This window comes from Staurois parvus, unplaced genomic scaffold (assembly GCF_062004578.1).
Source record: "Staurois parvus isolate SC_StPar_1 unplaced genomic scaffold, SC_StPar_1.0 ptg000014l, whole genome shotgun sequence".
Lineage (NCBI taxonomy): Eukaryota > Metazoa > Chordata > Amphibia > Anura > Ranidae > Staurois > Staurois parvus.
The window spans coordinates 4,535,975-4,550,512 of NW_028317810.1; the positions used below are offsets into that span (position 1 = coordinate 4,535,975).

The 14,538-nt window shown below is 40.9% G+C and overlaps 1 protein-coding gene across 2 annotated transcripts in view; it reads right to left on the reverse strand.

The window, feature by feature from the left end:
- Positions 1 to 14,538, reverse strand: part of HECTD4 (HECT domain E3 ubiquitin protein ligase 4) — a 241,288-nt gene that overhangs the window by 143,697 nt on the left and 83,053 nt on the right. For both annotated transcript variants that reach the window (XM_089676997.1, XM_089676993.1), the window contains exons 13-16: positions 11,062 to 11,207; positions 8,518 to 8,588; positions 3,852 to 3,957; positions 2,826 to 2,946 (exon numbers count right to left, since the gene is read on the reverse strand). In XM_089676997.1, coding sequence (XP_089533123.1) covers positions 2,826 to 2,946; positions 3,852 to 3,957; positions 8,518 to 8,588; positions 11,062 to 11,207 — 444 coding nt within the window. The remainder of the gene's footprint in view (positions 1 to 2,825; positions 2,947 to 3,851; positions 3,958 to 8,517; positions 8,589 to 11,061; positions 11,208 to 14,538) is intronic.

Genomic DNA, 14,538 nt, shown 5'->3' on the forward strand with positions numbered 1-14,538 from the left:
TGATAGTTTCATGTTTGATTCTTCTCAAATCTTTGGCAGTGAATTTGCATCTTTTTTCTCAAAACGTTTCTTTCGACTCTGTTGACTGTTTGCAACAAAACGTTTGATGGTTCTGTGACCATGCCCTAATATCTTAGCAATTTCAAGCAATTTTCATCCCTCTGAAAGACCATTTACAATATTTGACTTTTCAGAGTCAGTTAAATCTCTTTTCTGGCCCATTTTGCCTGAGGAAAAGATGTTGTCTAATAGTTATGCACACCTTAATATAGGGTGTTGATCTCTTTAAGCCACACCCTTCCTCATTACACAAAAACACATGACCTGACATGCTTAAATCCTTTAAAGCATTCAAGTTTATTCAGCTTGATGTTGACACTATGCATAAAGATGATGATTTGGTCAAAATACTCACTTGTCAAATACACAGTGTACAGTATATGCAGATTTCACATTCACTGAGCTACCTGGGCTGGGGGTGTACGTTATACTGCAAAGCTACTGTACTTCCTCCTTGACCGCCGCAATTGCGGTACCCAGTTTTCTCCAGCATTTCTAAGGCAGCCCATACATTTCTTTTTTTTTTCATTCAACCAGCAGTTTGAAAGAAAAAAAAATATCTGACTCCCACAGCCACAGTAGGGAGTCTTTCCTGTCAACAGAATATTACAAAGATCAGTCTTGCTGGCTATAGGCAGTGGCATTGACCGTTCTGGAAAAACTTAGCAGCCTGTTTAGTCGGTATATCGACTTGTGTACAATCAGCCTGCCCATATTTGGATCAAAATTTGGCTGGTCCCCTGCTGAACTGGTCCAATTTCAATCCAGGGAAAAGACAGGCTGACCACAGTTTATTTATTGTACTCCCATTGCATCTGACAGCTGTTAGCGCTCAGGATCTTAAAGTGGATCTAAAGGCTAAACATTTTTTACCCTAATGCATTCTCTGCATTAAGGTAAAAAATATCCTAGTAATTGTATCGCCCCCTCACCTTCCTAAATAGTTTCCAGAGTCCTATCTTGATCCAGTGGCGTGACTTTGTCATCATCCTGAGACTGTGTCTGGATGGTGAAAAAGACTACCAAATCTAAAATTTATGGTGTCAAAAACGTTAGAGACAAGCATAACAGGAAGTAACACAATAAAGAGAATAACTTCCAATTCCTCTACCTATGTACCCACACTAGGTGTTAAGCACTTTGGGTTGTCTATTAATGGCCAGGAACTGGTCCCAAAATACAGGGATACCATGTTTTACCTTATCCACATTGATGGCCCCATTTGGGGCTATGCATATCTTGATAGGCAAAGCCTAAACCCCAGAAATGGAAACCACAGAAATGGATCACGGTCCTGAACCTGTATAGCAACCTACAACTAAATACACACAGTCGCTACAACAAACATTACAGCCTTCCCCACATAGTGCTGTCTGGGTAAGGTCCCCTAAGGTATCACACCGAGGATAAAGGGCTGCTTCACACTGCCCCGGAGCAGTTCCGCTGCGCTTCAGGCAAAGTCCATCTAACCCATGGGTTTCATGTGAGTTAGCTGCGTTTTCCCATAGACTTTTATGATGTCCTGTGGTTTTGGTGTGCTTTCAGAAAGCGCACAAAATATACTGACTACAACCAGCAAGGTGTGAAATGGGAGTTTATGGTTTCTAAGGGGCTAACTTTCAGTTTAAGTGCCTAGTGTCCATTTTTCCGTATGCGGCAATATCACTCTATGTTGCTTCTTTATCATCAAGCTGTGATATTTAATAGACCTTTGAAGGTCTTTTACTCCAAAAGAAACACTTATCACAGTTTTTAAATTTATCACGTTTTTATTAAAGAGGCATTCCAAGCTCTCCAAAAAAAAAAAAAAAATTAACAGTCAGCAGCTACAAATACTGTAGTTGCTGACTTTTAATATAAGAGCACTTACCTGTCCAGGGGGTCCAGCGTCGTCGTCACCCGGGCTATTTCTTCACTAGCCTCCGGGTTCCAGGTGCCGGCATTTCAAGTAAGGGAAACCAGAAGTGGAGCCTTGCAGCTTCACCGCTGGTTTCCTACTGCACACGCGTGAGTCTTGCTGCGCCTTGTGATTGGTCCTGTAGTCTTCTGGGACCTGTGAAGTGTCCCAGAAGACTGCGAGGGAAAGGAGGGGGGCTGAACATCTGGCTCAGTTCACTGCAGTGAATGGAGCTGGAAGTGGGAGCGAATACCTGTCAAAACTAGGTGCCCACTCTCCCCCTCCAAAGTGCCAAATGTGGCAGTGGAGGATGCAAACAATTGGAGTTTCCCCTTTTGCAGTGGAGCGGTTTACCTGGCACAGACTCCTTGTCTTGAATATGTTTTGGATTTGTTGGGAGAACCCAACGGTCACTTCATATACTCTTAGGAGTAAGAGGCTTAGCCTTTTCCGTTGTGCCTAAGGCGCAATATATGCATTATTAGTAGAGAGGGTTTCGAATTGAATGTATATTTGCTGTTAACTACTATTTAAAGTTTGTAAAAGTAATGCCTATTGCATGGGTAAAGGACCCTGGAGACCTTTATTAGTGTCCAGCCACCTATAGGTAAGATAAACACCTCCACAATGTCCTATTTATCTTAATAATGGACAAAAAAGGCTATTTCCTACCATCACCAAATACAATTAAATCTATTTATCTCCACAAATGTGGGCAGTTAAGAAAATAGTGTCTTCCACTGTGTATTAATGACACCCGTAAAAATTGCTGCAAATTAAAAAATAAATTCTATTTTGAATATAGCCTTGGAAAAAAATGGTAGTTGGAGACATATGGCCATGAGAATGAAGTGGGCTCTGGTCTTACAGGCACAGTTGATAAGAGTCTTTGGAAATCTTCTTTTGACACACTTTGGCACTTGGTGATCAGAACGCAAGATTCGCGAACAACAATCTTCAAAATATAGTGCAATAGTTCGTCATTTAGTCTAAAAAAAAAAAAAATAAAATACAATAGAAAGCTTAGAAAAATGCTTGCTGGAAACAGAGTTATGGTTACACATACAGCGCAAGAGCAGCAAATGTCTGTTATGAAAAATGTGAGGTGGGGGGACAATTGCAAGTCATTAATACACCAAAGCCAGGCACAATTCTTACACATTGCTAATGGGGCATTGCTTTCCCCCCTTAAAGCGGTATTAAACCCAAAACCAAAAAATGCATTGTATTGCAGCTTACCAATCATTAGATTTGGCAGCTGCAGCAGTTTTCTTTTTTTAGGCATTTCTCCACTCTGTTTTCACCTTGTGATATGGCCAGTAACACACCTCCTGTATTAGAGTGTCTCTAGATGAATGAACACAGAAGGCACAGCAGACAACAGTATTGTCAGTCTAGGGGGAGGGGAGTACTAAATGTATTAGCAGATTTAAATACAATAACAAAGTGTCGCCAAACTCCAGCTCACATTCTGTAATCAGTTAAAGCAACACTTTTTTTCCCTTTAGGAAAGTTTGACATGAATAAATAAAAGCTGATCATTTTAATCACCCTTGCCAGTGGTAAATGGATTGTCCATGATCACTTATACATTCTGTTGGAGAGGTTCTGTTTTGAAAACAACAGATTTACTGGCTGGATCACCAAATGAAAATAGAAGAAAGCAAGCCTAAAAAAAAAGGAAACTAATGCAACAACCACACCTAAGAATGGGCATGCTACAATATAATAAATGTTTGCTTTAGGGTTTAATACTGGGTTTAATACCTTCACATATTTTTAATTAGGTTTGGAAAATGAAAGCATTGCATTTTATGTTAGGTTATTAGGTCTGCCTGTGACCCTCTCTGTCATTTAACGGCACAAATCAACAGAAATAAATTACCTAACTTACCGATAATGTTCATCTTCATCGCTCCCAAATCGGTTATTCTGAAGTTGTTCAGTCAAGTTGGTTAAGATAACATCTCGAAGCTGGGAAAGCCCACAGTTCCTATCACCTGGGAGATCAATTCACACAAATAGTATTATAGTTTGTGACTAGGAAAGCCATAGAACAGTTTCAATATCAAAAGCAACAAGTAAAGCCATTGTTTTGAAAAATAATATGAGCAAATAGGTTGAAAGCAACCACAGAAATATGTAATCTTAAGGTGGCCAAACATGGACTGAAATTCAGCCGTTTCAGCAAGCACCGGCCAAATTTTGATCCCACGTATTGCAAGCCAGTTTCTACCAATCGATTTTTCGATCAGTTTTTCCCGAACCATCAGTGCCGCCACCTGTCAGAACACAATAGAACAGCGGGAGTGATTACCCCATCTACATTAAGTGTGAGGATAGGGGAATTGGATCATCTTTTTTTTTTTTTTCATTCAACCCGTAGGTTGAACGAAAAAAAATTAAAAATGTATGGCCAGCTTTAAACATAGCTAAAGAGAAATGAATAAGTAATAGCCATTACTGTAATGCCTCAAGCTGTGTGAAATCATAAATTATACGGCAGCCACACACACACAGAAAATACAGTGATCTTTTGTTGAAGATATGTTTAGAGATGAGAAGAATTCTTAACGTGTGAATCTTGACTGGTTGCAAATTAGCTAAGAAGTCAGCAAGGAGGCAAATTAGTTGGCCCCCCTTACTTCCAGTTCTTGGCTCCTGAGCTTAATTTCCACAAAGGATACTACCCACATGTTCTCTTATATTTGGGTGCATTTCCTACAGGTGTTTTTGTTTTTTCCCAAAACCCAAAAATATAAATGGCAGTTTATTTAGCTTCCACCTAAAATCGCGTGTGTGTGGGGGTACATGTTTTGAAGGGAGAGAAGATTATTACCTGTAGGCCAGGTTGCATGTGAAAAGTACATGGACTTTTAAAAAGCTTTGTGAAATAAAACATTGCTTTTATGCCAAAATAAACTTTGGAAATAGTCTTACAATATGATCGCTTATTATTAAATCGGAAATCTCATTCTGTACATTGAAGAAGGGTTAAAACTATTCAAGTTTTATTGCTGTCTGTGTCCCTGTTGGAAAGAATTACCCATACTTCCTGTCTCTGTGACACGTGGCTACAGACTGGAAGTGAAAGAGATTTATACAGCTAACACACTTAAAGCAAAAAATAGGACAAATAGGGAATTCATATTCTTGATCAAACCTGTTGCTTTGAGGTAGACAAAATGCCTCTCACCATGTCCAGCAGATGAAGAGCAATTTCCTTTGGGTGCTTTGGAGCAGGGCATAAGGAAGGTAGGGCTTGATGTCTTCACTGAGGCTGAAGACTGATATCACCTTGGGAAGAAAGGATGGTCTTGGGTCTTGTCATTGTGAAAAATGTAAAACGGCTTTCTACAAGAAAGCTGCCAACTCAGAGACACATCTGAAAGACCTGATAGCAACCAAAAGGGACTCTTTAAAGAAGAGGATATCATTGATGGGTTCAAAGGGTAGTTTCTGCAGGACAGAGAGAACAAAGTTGAGATCCCAAGAAAACACAAGGTGTTGCAAGGGGGGCTTGATGCAAACTACACCTCGAATAAAGATTTTGACAAAGGAAAATCGAGGTCAGATGTTTTTGAGAATGGAAAAGGCTGAAACCTATCATTTCAGAGCGCTTAAGGCCAAATTCTGGTCAAGACCTGATTGCAGAAAGGCCAGAATGCGAGGCACAGGGTCATTTCTGGGATTAAAGTGTTCACACCAGGCATAGAAGGATTTCCATGTACAACAGTAGATCTTCCTGGAAGTGGCTTTCCTTGCTTTTAGTCAAGAACAACAGATTCAGAGACCCCCTGTGTCTCAACACCTAAGCTTCAACAGCTATGCTGTTAAAGCCAGAGACTGAGAAGCAAGATGGAACAGAGGGTCCTGAGACAGCAGGTTTGGCCTGTTGGGAAGAGGTCAGGGGTCATCACCTAATAGTCTGTGTAGGTCTGTGCGCCAGATTCTTCTGGGCCAGTTTGGTGCAATGAGAATCACCATCTTCTTCTCTAGCTCTATCTTGGGAAGCAAGCAGGGTAAAATTCACAGTGGGAAGGCATAGATTAGCCTGAACTAAGACCAGGGGATTATCAAGAAATGCCAGAGCTAAGGGGTCAATGGTCCTGGCCACAAACACAGATAGCCTGTTGTTGAATTTGGAGGCCACAATACCGGGTCCCCCCATCTCTGACATATCAGAATGAAGATGTTTGGGTGAAAAGCCCATTCCCCTTTAGCCAGGTGGTGGCAGCTGAGGAAATCCCCTTTCCAGTTGTCCACTACTTGGATGTGGACTGCAAATAGATGGACAGAGTCTCCATCCATGAGATTTTCTAGGTTGCTTTCTTTAAGGTTGCATGATTTCTGGTACCTCATTGATGGTTGATGTAGGCCACAGCCATGGCATTGCCTGACTTCAGACATTTGTGGCATCGTCTGTCTGCGAAATCCTATTGACATTTGAAAATTCCTGAAGGACTACTCTCGCTTTCAGCTAAAGGTAATCCAAATAACCTGTGACATGGATGCCCAGAGTTCTGAGAGAGGCAAAGAAGACAGGCCAAAAAGCAGTGAGACAAACTAGACATGATCTTCTTCTACTATGAGGTGGATAAATACAAATATGCTGATAGCCATCTTGGATGTCTATGGATGATTGGCATTTCCCTTGGCTCAGAGAGAAAATACCCAACCTTGAGGGTTTCATGCAAAACAATGGAAAGTAAAAAGGTATTTATTGAGGGATATTAGGTCCAAAATTGGATGACTGCCCACATTGGGCTTTGGCTCCACGAACAAGTTTGAATGGAAATCTGTGTACGTGTCTTGTGGAGATACTGGCACAACTATTCTCTGGGGCAGAAGATGATTGACATTCTGCAAACCTGACTGTCCTTGGGCAAATTTTTTGATTGGGTTGAGAGAGAAAAGTGGTGAGGGTGTAGAATTCTGAACTCTATTGTGTACCCCTTGGAAATCACTGAATGAACAGGTCTGGCATGTCTGTAGCCCAGAGAGAGGCAAACTGTAACACCCACCTCCCCATCCTCTATACTTAACAGTGAGGAAGCCCTTTTGTTGGAAAGAGGGATTTTGGGAATACTAGGTGGGCATTGTAAGCCAAGTCTTGTGCTGAAAGGAAGGGCTGAACTTGAAGCTGAAGCCTGGATAGAGTGATTAGATGTCTGAATTATGAAAAAGGTACAGGCTTCCAAGGAGGGGAGTTTGTAATCTTCCACTGTGGAAGTAAAACCTTCCTTTCTGTAATATCTTTTTTTGTGAATTTGGGAAGTGCCTTCCCAAAAAAATGTCTGTCTTCAAAAAGGTCATAACTCCAAAATGTATTTTACAGACAGCTTCAGCTTTAGAGGCTTTGTGCCACATGATTCTGTGCAAGTGAATGGAGATTAGGGCCAGTCTCGCAATTTGTCTCATCACATGTTCTAGAGAGCATCCACAAAAAAGGACAGCAGAAGGTAAGTGCTGCAATTTCTGGTATACAAGATTGTGTATTGCCCTAGTCCAGTTAGCTGCAGTTTTACATATTTTTAGTGCAGCCGGGACTGGTTGTAGAGCTGGGCCTGCAAGAGTAAAGATAGTCTTTAAAAGCATCTCAAACCTCCTATCACCAAAATCTATTAATCAAAGAACATTTTTGATAGGTACAGTGAGATGTTTGCCATTAGCTGTCTAAGGCAACCTTTTTCAAGTTGTGTGCCTGAAATGGAACTAGAGTCAGAGACTGGTGCTATTATTGGGTCCTGCTCTGATGTAAGGGAAGCATTGTCACACTGAGTTTATGCGGGCCTTCGAGCAGAGTGATTGTTCACCTGAGATCTTGCTGTGGCTCCCTTCTGTCTGGTTTCCACCACAGCTACGGGTGAGAGTATTCCCTTGTGAGGCACTCATGAAGTAGGATGCAGAATATAGGGTAAATGTCAGGAAGGAGTATGCATCAACCCAGGAGTAGACTCCAGGTGGTGACAGGAAGGGAGGTAGCCCTTACCTTAAATGGACTCTGGGCAGAAGTGGAGGTAAAATGTGCAACCAGTGGTGTGATTTAAAACCTGTCATCTACCCAAGACTAAGCTCTGAGTCAGGTGTGAAAGGAATAAACGTCAAGAGATCCTGAGCTGCCATCTTGGTTCTCTTCAGCTGGCTGTCCCTTCGCCCCTTTGGGGTTCAGGTAGCAAGCTCTCAAAGATGCACGGAGTCCTAACAGCCCAACAGCCACTGTGTGCCCATGGTTCTGCAATCTTCTAGGAGATGTGAAATATATAATGTATACATAAACCGTGAAGAAAAAAAACTCCAGGTGTGAAAGAAAAACTCCATGTTTGGAGTTAAGTTTGGCTTTAAAATTTCAGTTTTGGGCTGAATTCTCTTGGAGGGGGGTGGGGGGGACTCCAGACAGGTAAAAATGGAAAAAAAATTTCTGTCATTAAACACCTGGTTATTAATCAGTTAAAATACCCTAGCAGATAAGTATATTTGTATCAATTACGTTCAATAAATTATTACAAGCTTAATGCATACTAGAGAAAGATGTTCATCATATTGGAATGCACTCTTACCTTCAGTTAATATCAGCTTGAGTAAGTTATTGATTTCCTGTTCTCCCGGGTTCAGAATATTTAAACCATAGCTGCAGAAATATATACATATGCTAAGGATTATAAAACAATCAAATAGACATGACATGCATTAATTACAAGACATAGTACAGTCTTCCAGTTTCATCTGAGATGTAAATTTTCATGTGTAGCAACAATGGATATGATTGTCAGAATTAGTTAAGCTTCCCGCAAAAGCAACCTTTATCCATAAAAAAAAAAGCTATGCTGATAAAATATTACAAAATAAAACAAGTCTGAAGTAATGAGGCCACACTGTCAGAGATGCACTGTAAATTAAAGGCTCAGTCCTCAAACTAACATTTGCATTCTGGTGGATTCACGGAATTCATATCTCATATACTGCAGCAAGATCTCTACCCTGAAAGAACTTATCACAGGGTTGCACTGATGTTGGCAGGGCTTAAGGAAGGTATAGTCATAAATATCTAAAGTCAAGGTGTTTTGCTGCTGCAGCTTATAATCACAGGTTAAAAAAGATTTTAAAGCTGGTTGAAGAACATTACACAGGAAAATATTAAACTGTGAGTCTAAATGTTACTTTTAAAGGAAATGTTTTTTTCCCCTGAATTATGTTCAGGACTAAAATAAGGCATGGTGCGCACCCAGCATCTTATGGCTATGACCAGATTTCCATTTTTAATGATTTTGCTGAAAAATCGTGGAAAGTATCAATAAATTTCATTTAACTGAATTTCAAGGAAACCAGCCACAAATAATTGCTCCGTTTGAGCGCCTCCACCTATCCGCACCCCCCATGAATCTAACCTCAAGAATACACTAGATTCTTGCTGGAGCTAGCACTAAAATCATGTGTGAATGAGGACCTAGGCTGCCAGTATGTGGTGAATTTCCGAACTGCCAGGTGAATATCACTGCAGCTCTTAAATATATATAAAAAAAAGCAGCACCGGCTGTTATACTAACCCTATTTCCAGCACTGTCCTCCCCAAAGACTCACCAGCTCACCAATCCAGGGCCTGTCCTCTTTTGGGTTGAATTAATCCCAATATCATTTAAGCCACTTCCTATAAACTCAAGGCTTCAAGGCTCTGCCCCTACCCCGGAGTCACAGAAAAATGCTAGAGAGAGGGAAGACACTTCATCATGTCTTGCCACTGTCTGTACCATTTAGGACCCACGCATCAGAGTAAGAAGACCTGTGATGTCACGTGACCAAACAAGGTAAATATATTGATTTTTTATTATTATTAATTTATTACAGGTACTTGTATAGCTCCATCAATTTACAAAGCGCTTTACATATATATTGTACATTCACATCAGTCCCCAACTCTCAATGGTCGTACAATCTAAGGTCCCTAACTTACATTCATACCTACACATACTAGGGCCAATTTAGACAGGATCCAATTTAACTACCAGCATGTCTTTGGAGTATAGGAGCAAAACAAAAGTAGCCAGAGGAAACCCATGCAGGCACAGGGAGAACATGCAAACTCCAGGATATTGTTTTTTTTTTTTTTTAAATGTGCAGTGGGGCTACTATGGAGGGAGGAGGACCCAAGCCCAAAGGTGGGCTTAAAAGTGACAATCCACTCTGCCAGTAAAGTTCCATTCACACAGGCAGCTGGGGGTGGACAGTTTACTAAATGCCACCTTTGGATGCAGCTGCTCTCTCTCTGCAATGGCCACATACAAACTGGCTGATTAGTTGTGGCCAGGTTGAATGCAGCCAGAAACTCAGCAGAAACAGCATCCCTGAGTGCACATTGCGGGTTATTTGCTAAAACTGAAGAGTGCAAAATTTCGTGCAACTCTGCATAAAGGTCAATCGGCTTCCATGTTTTATTGCTTAATTGAATAAGCCACAGTTAAAAGCTGACTGGCTACCAGGCACAGCTGCACTAGATTCTGAGCGTACCAGTGTTGGTAAATCTACCACATTATCTGCATCCAGGGTCAGTCAGAGGCTCTATTCACTTGCTATCGCTCACATGAGCAGTTATATGCAGACAGCAGTGAGACCTGGCATTGAAGTACAAATCTAACAGCTGCCTCTATTCCCACACTGTATGCATGCAGCATGTAGCTCCACCATGAAAAATCTATTGATTCTCACTGGTGGATGCCACTGGCTGCTCTTGAGAATGTAGCCCAAGATCTCTGTTTTACCCATAAAGGAGCTGAATGGTGCACTACAAGCGTCAAAAAAAGTGTTTGAAACCTTTGCAAAAGCTTGCTGTACACACTGTTTTATAGAAGCTTTTAGGCCTAATTTACATATGGGCATCAAATGAACATGCATATAATTAATACATTCAAGGAGGATGCCAACAAGTTTACTTTTTCCACTATATTCATCTAAACAGATCCAAGATTAGTTTTTTGGTGGATTTTCACTTTTGTTAAGACAACATACACTAGTAAATGAAAATCAACATGAGAACTGAACTAATAACAAAACATAAAGACAATGGAAAATAAAATGAAGTACTGTCTGTGCAGCACTTTAAAACAAACCTGATTGCCAGACAAACCTCCTTCTGGATTTCCGGGCAAATTTGGTCCTTTGGTGCCATAAGTAGCTGCCATAGTAATAAACCAGCCCTGCGGATGGTCTCTCTGTTTCTCTCAGTTTGAGGGTTCAGAAAAAACTTAAAAACAACCTATAAAAAGAGTATGCCCATAGTTAAATTGTTCAACTAGTTTTCAAGAAACTATTGTATAATACTTAAAGAATATGTAAACCCAACATTTCATATACCTGAAATGTGCCTGCTGTATCATGTACTTGTATGAAAAAGTACCCTGTTCCCTTTCTTTGTGTGAAATCCCTGGTGTTCCTTCCAGTTCCTCTGCTTTCCTATTAAAAACTGACCACACAACAGGGATCCTCCTTCTTGCCTCACCTTTTTGTTATAGCTATCGAGACGCTAGCAATAGCTATCAGGTCTAATCCTAACATTCATGGTATTCCTAGTGGAGGCTGTCAACAAAAGAGCTCTATTTCATGATGATTTATTGCAGTTTCTCACAGACCCTATTATGATCATCCCTAATTTATTTTCCCCCTTGTCTATTTTTTGAGCCGTTTCAGGATTTCGGGTGAATCAATCCAATTTGGAAGCGTTAAATATAAAATTTTTAGAGCCGATTTCCACATGTGCGCTGCGGATTGAAGCTCAGGTTTCACAGCTAATTAACCACTTGCCCTCCAGAGGATTTGCCCCCCTTCCTGACAAGGCCATTTTTGCGATACGGCACTGCGTTACTTTAACTGACAATTGCGCGGCCATGCAACGCTGTACACAAATGAAATTTATGTCCTTTTATCCCCCACAAATAGTTTTCTTTCAGTAGTATTTGATCACCTCTGCGTATTTTATTTTTTGCGCTATAAACAAAACAAAAAAAAGAAGATCGACAATTAAAATAAATAAATAACATTTTTGGCTTTTTACTAGAAAACATTTCTAGTAAAAAAATAATTTCTTCATACATTTAGGCCAAAATATATTCTGCTACATGTCTTTGCTAAGAAAAAAAAGTGTATATTAATTGGTTTACGTGTCTAAAAATAAAAATTACAGTATATATCCCGCCATTTGTATTTTTTTTATACTAGTAATGGCAGCGATCAACGACTTATGGCGGGACTGCAGCGGACATTCTGACACTGGGTGGGAACTGACTAACTGATCTCAGAGCGAGTGTGAAAGAGGACTTAGTTGATGGAGAGTGTGACCAGGCTGAAGCATTATGGCTTGAACTGCACATGGGGGTGCGTACTACAAAGGTAATCATTGGAGTTTGTTATAGGCCTCCCAGTGTTAATGAGGTGGAGACTCAGCTCTTTGCACAGATCGAAAGGGCTGGGACAGTGATAATAATGGGGGATTTTAACTACCTGGAAATTGACACTGCAGGAACAGTTAAAGGGCAAAAATTTATAAACTTACTACAGGACAATTTTATAGTACAGTTCATAGAGGCCCCAACTAGGAATGATGCTCTGCTGGACCTGATAATCTCAAACCGTGCAGAGCTTATTACGCATGTCCATATAAAAGAATATCTGGGTAGCAGTGACCATAACATGATTTCATTTATTGTTAGCTCTAAACATCAAGCACATATGGAAAAAATAAAAAAACGCTCAACTTAAAGAGAACTAATTTTCCAAGGCTGAGAGCTGCTCTCCAAGACTTCGACTGGGCGGGAATATTGGCATCGATGAACACAACACAGAAATGGGAGTTCTTCAAAAAGACTATGTGAACACACTGCAAAATATATTCCCATGGGCAACAAGTTTAAAAAGGCTAAAAATCAAACTGATGTGGTTTACGGCCAAAGCTAAAAATGCTATAGATAAGAAAAAAGCACCAAAACAGTGTTATTTGCAGACATTTCGGACGAGGTCCCAAGACATCTTCAAACCCACATTTTCTCAAGGTCAGCAACTGACCAACCAGATGCCCGACATCACTGCAAGTAGAGGAAAGAAAGTGGTGGAGATTTCAAATCCCCGCCGCTTTCTCTCCTCTCCTTCCTCTGACACTGAGCAGGGGATGCCTGCAGGGAGGTTTCCTGCACTGCTCCTGTGTGAACTTGGACTATGACATGCCTGGGTTCACACAGGTGCAGTTGGGAAACTGCATGTGATTTGGACAGGAATCGTTTTCCTGTTCAAATCACATGCTAATCTTTGCAGCGCGATTTGCATCAATTAATGCAAATTGCACCGCAAAGTATCGGTACTTGGTATTGGTGACCACATCATTTAAAGTATTGGTACTTGTCGATAAACAAAGGTATTGGTGCATCCTTAGAACAAAGTCAATGTAGCCAGGCAGTATTAACTGACTGAAAATCTGGGTTTTGTGTGGCTCTTTAGAAAGTAGGAGCAGCAGCAGGGAAATACGAGCTTGATGTTGAATGGCAGGGAAAAGGGCACAGCTTGTGCATGACACTCCAACCAGTGGATCACATCAGCACCTAGCCCCTTAGCATTGCTCTAGGTAAAGACTGGCAAAGAGATTGAATTGCCCAGCAATTCAAACAATGAGTTGTTCAGCAAGATCAGCGCACAAACAATATGACTACTCAGAAACCAGGCACGTCATGAGGAAATCCCAACAACTTTGGACCTGGAAAGCACTCTGTTTGCTAGCATCCAACCCTGCTATAGGCGTCAGTATAAACCGTTGGTGTCCCTCAACGAATGAGAAAGAAAAACATGTTTTCATTCAATCATTATTTACTGCTGCTAGACTCATGCACCTAACTGATGAGTGGCTGCTGCCCTTCTGTGCCAATCCATTCAATGACTTCTACTTGCCCAAAGTTAAACTTCAAAATACTAATCACAAAGAAAGCCATCCACAACACTGTCCCCAGCTACATCACCAGCCTCCTCTCAAGAAACGGTCCACTCTGTCCCTTCACAAACCTCTTACTCCAGCTCCTTGGTTACCTCCTACCATTCTCGCCTCCAGAACCTCTCCCCTCCTCTGGAACTCCCTACCCCAGTATGTCAGGTTAGCTCCTACCCTGCCTGCCTTCAGGAAAGCCTACCCCATCTCCACCTAAAATCTATACTTTGATCATCTCCATTAGATCATAGCCACGGATATTACCCTTTGTACCACCTCATCCTACTTTTAGATTGTAAGCTATATAAGCAAGACCCTCCTTATCATCCTTTTGGTATTGAATTGTATCATACTTGTACTCTCTCCCTTTATATTGTAAAGTGCTGCAAAAACTATTGGCACCAAATAAACCCTTTAATATAATATTAAATGTTTTGACCTGAAAACATCAGCTCATTCTCTGCTGCTTGAAAATTAGTGTCAATTTCTGGTGCAACTTTCCTGGTGAACACAAACAGCATGCGGTTGATGTATAAGAAACACCTTCTTTCCTTTAAATCACTGAGAACACAAACGATCAATCCACATCACACAGGTTCTCCCAGCAAGTTTGAAAATTTCA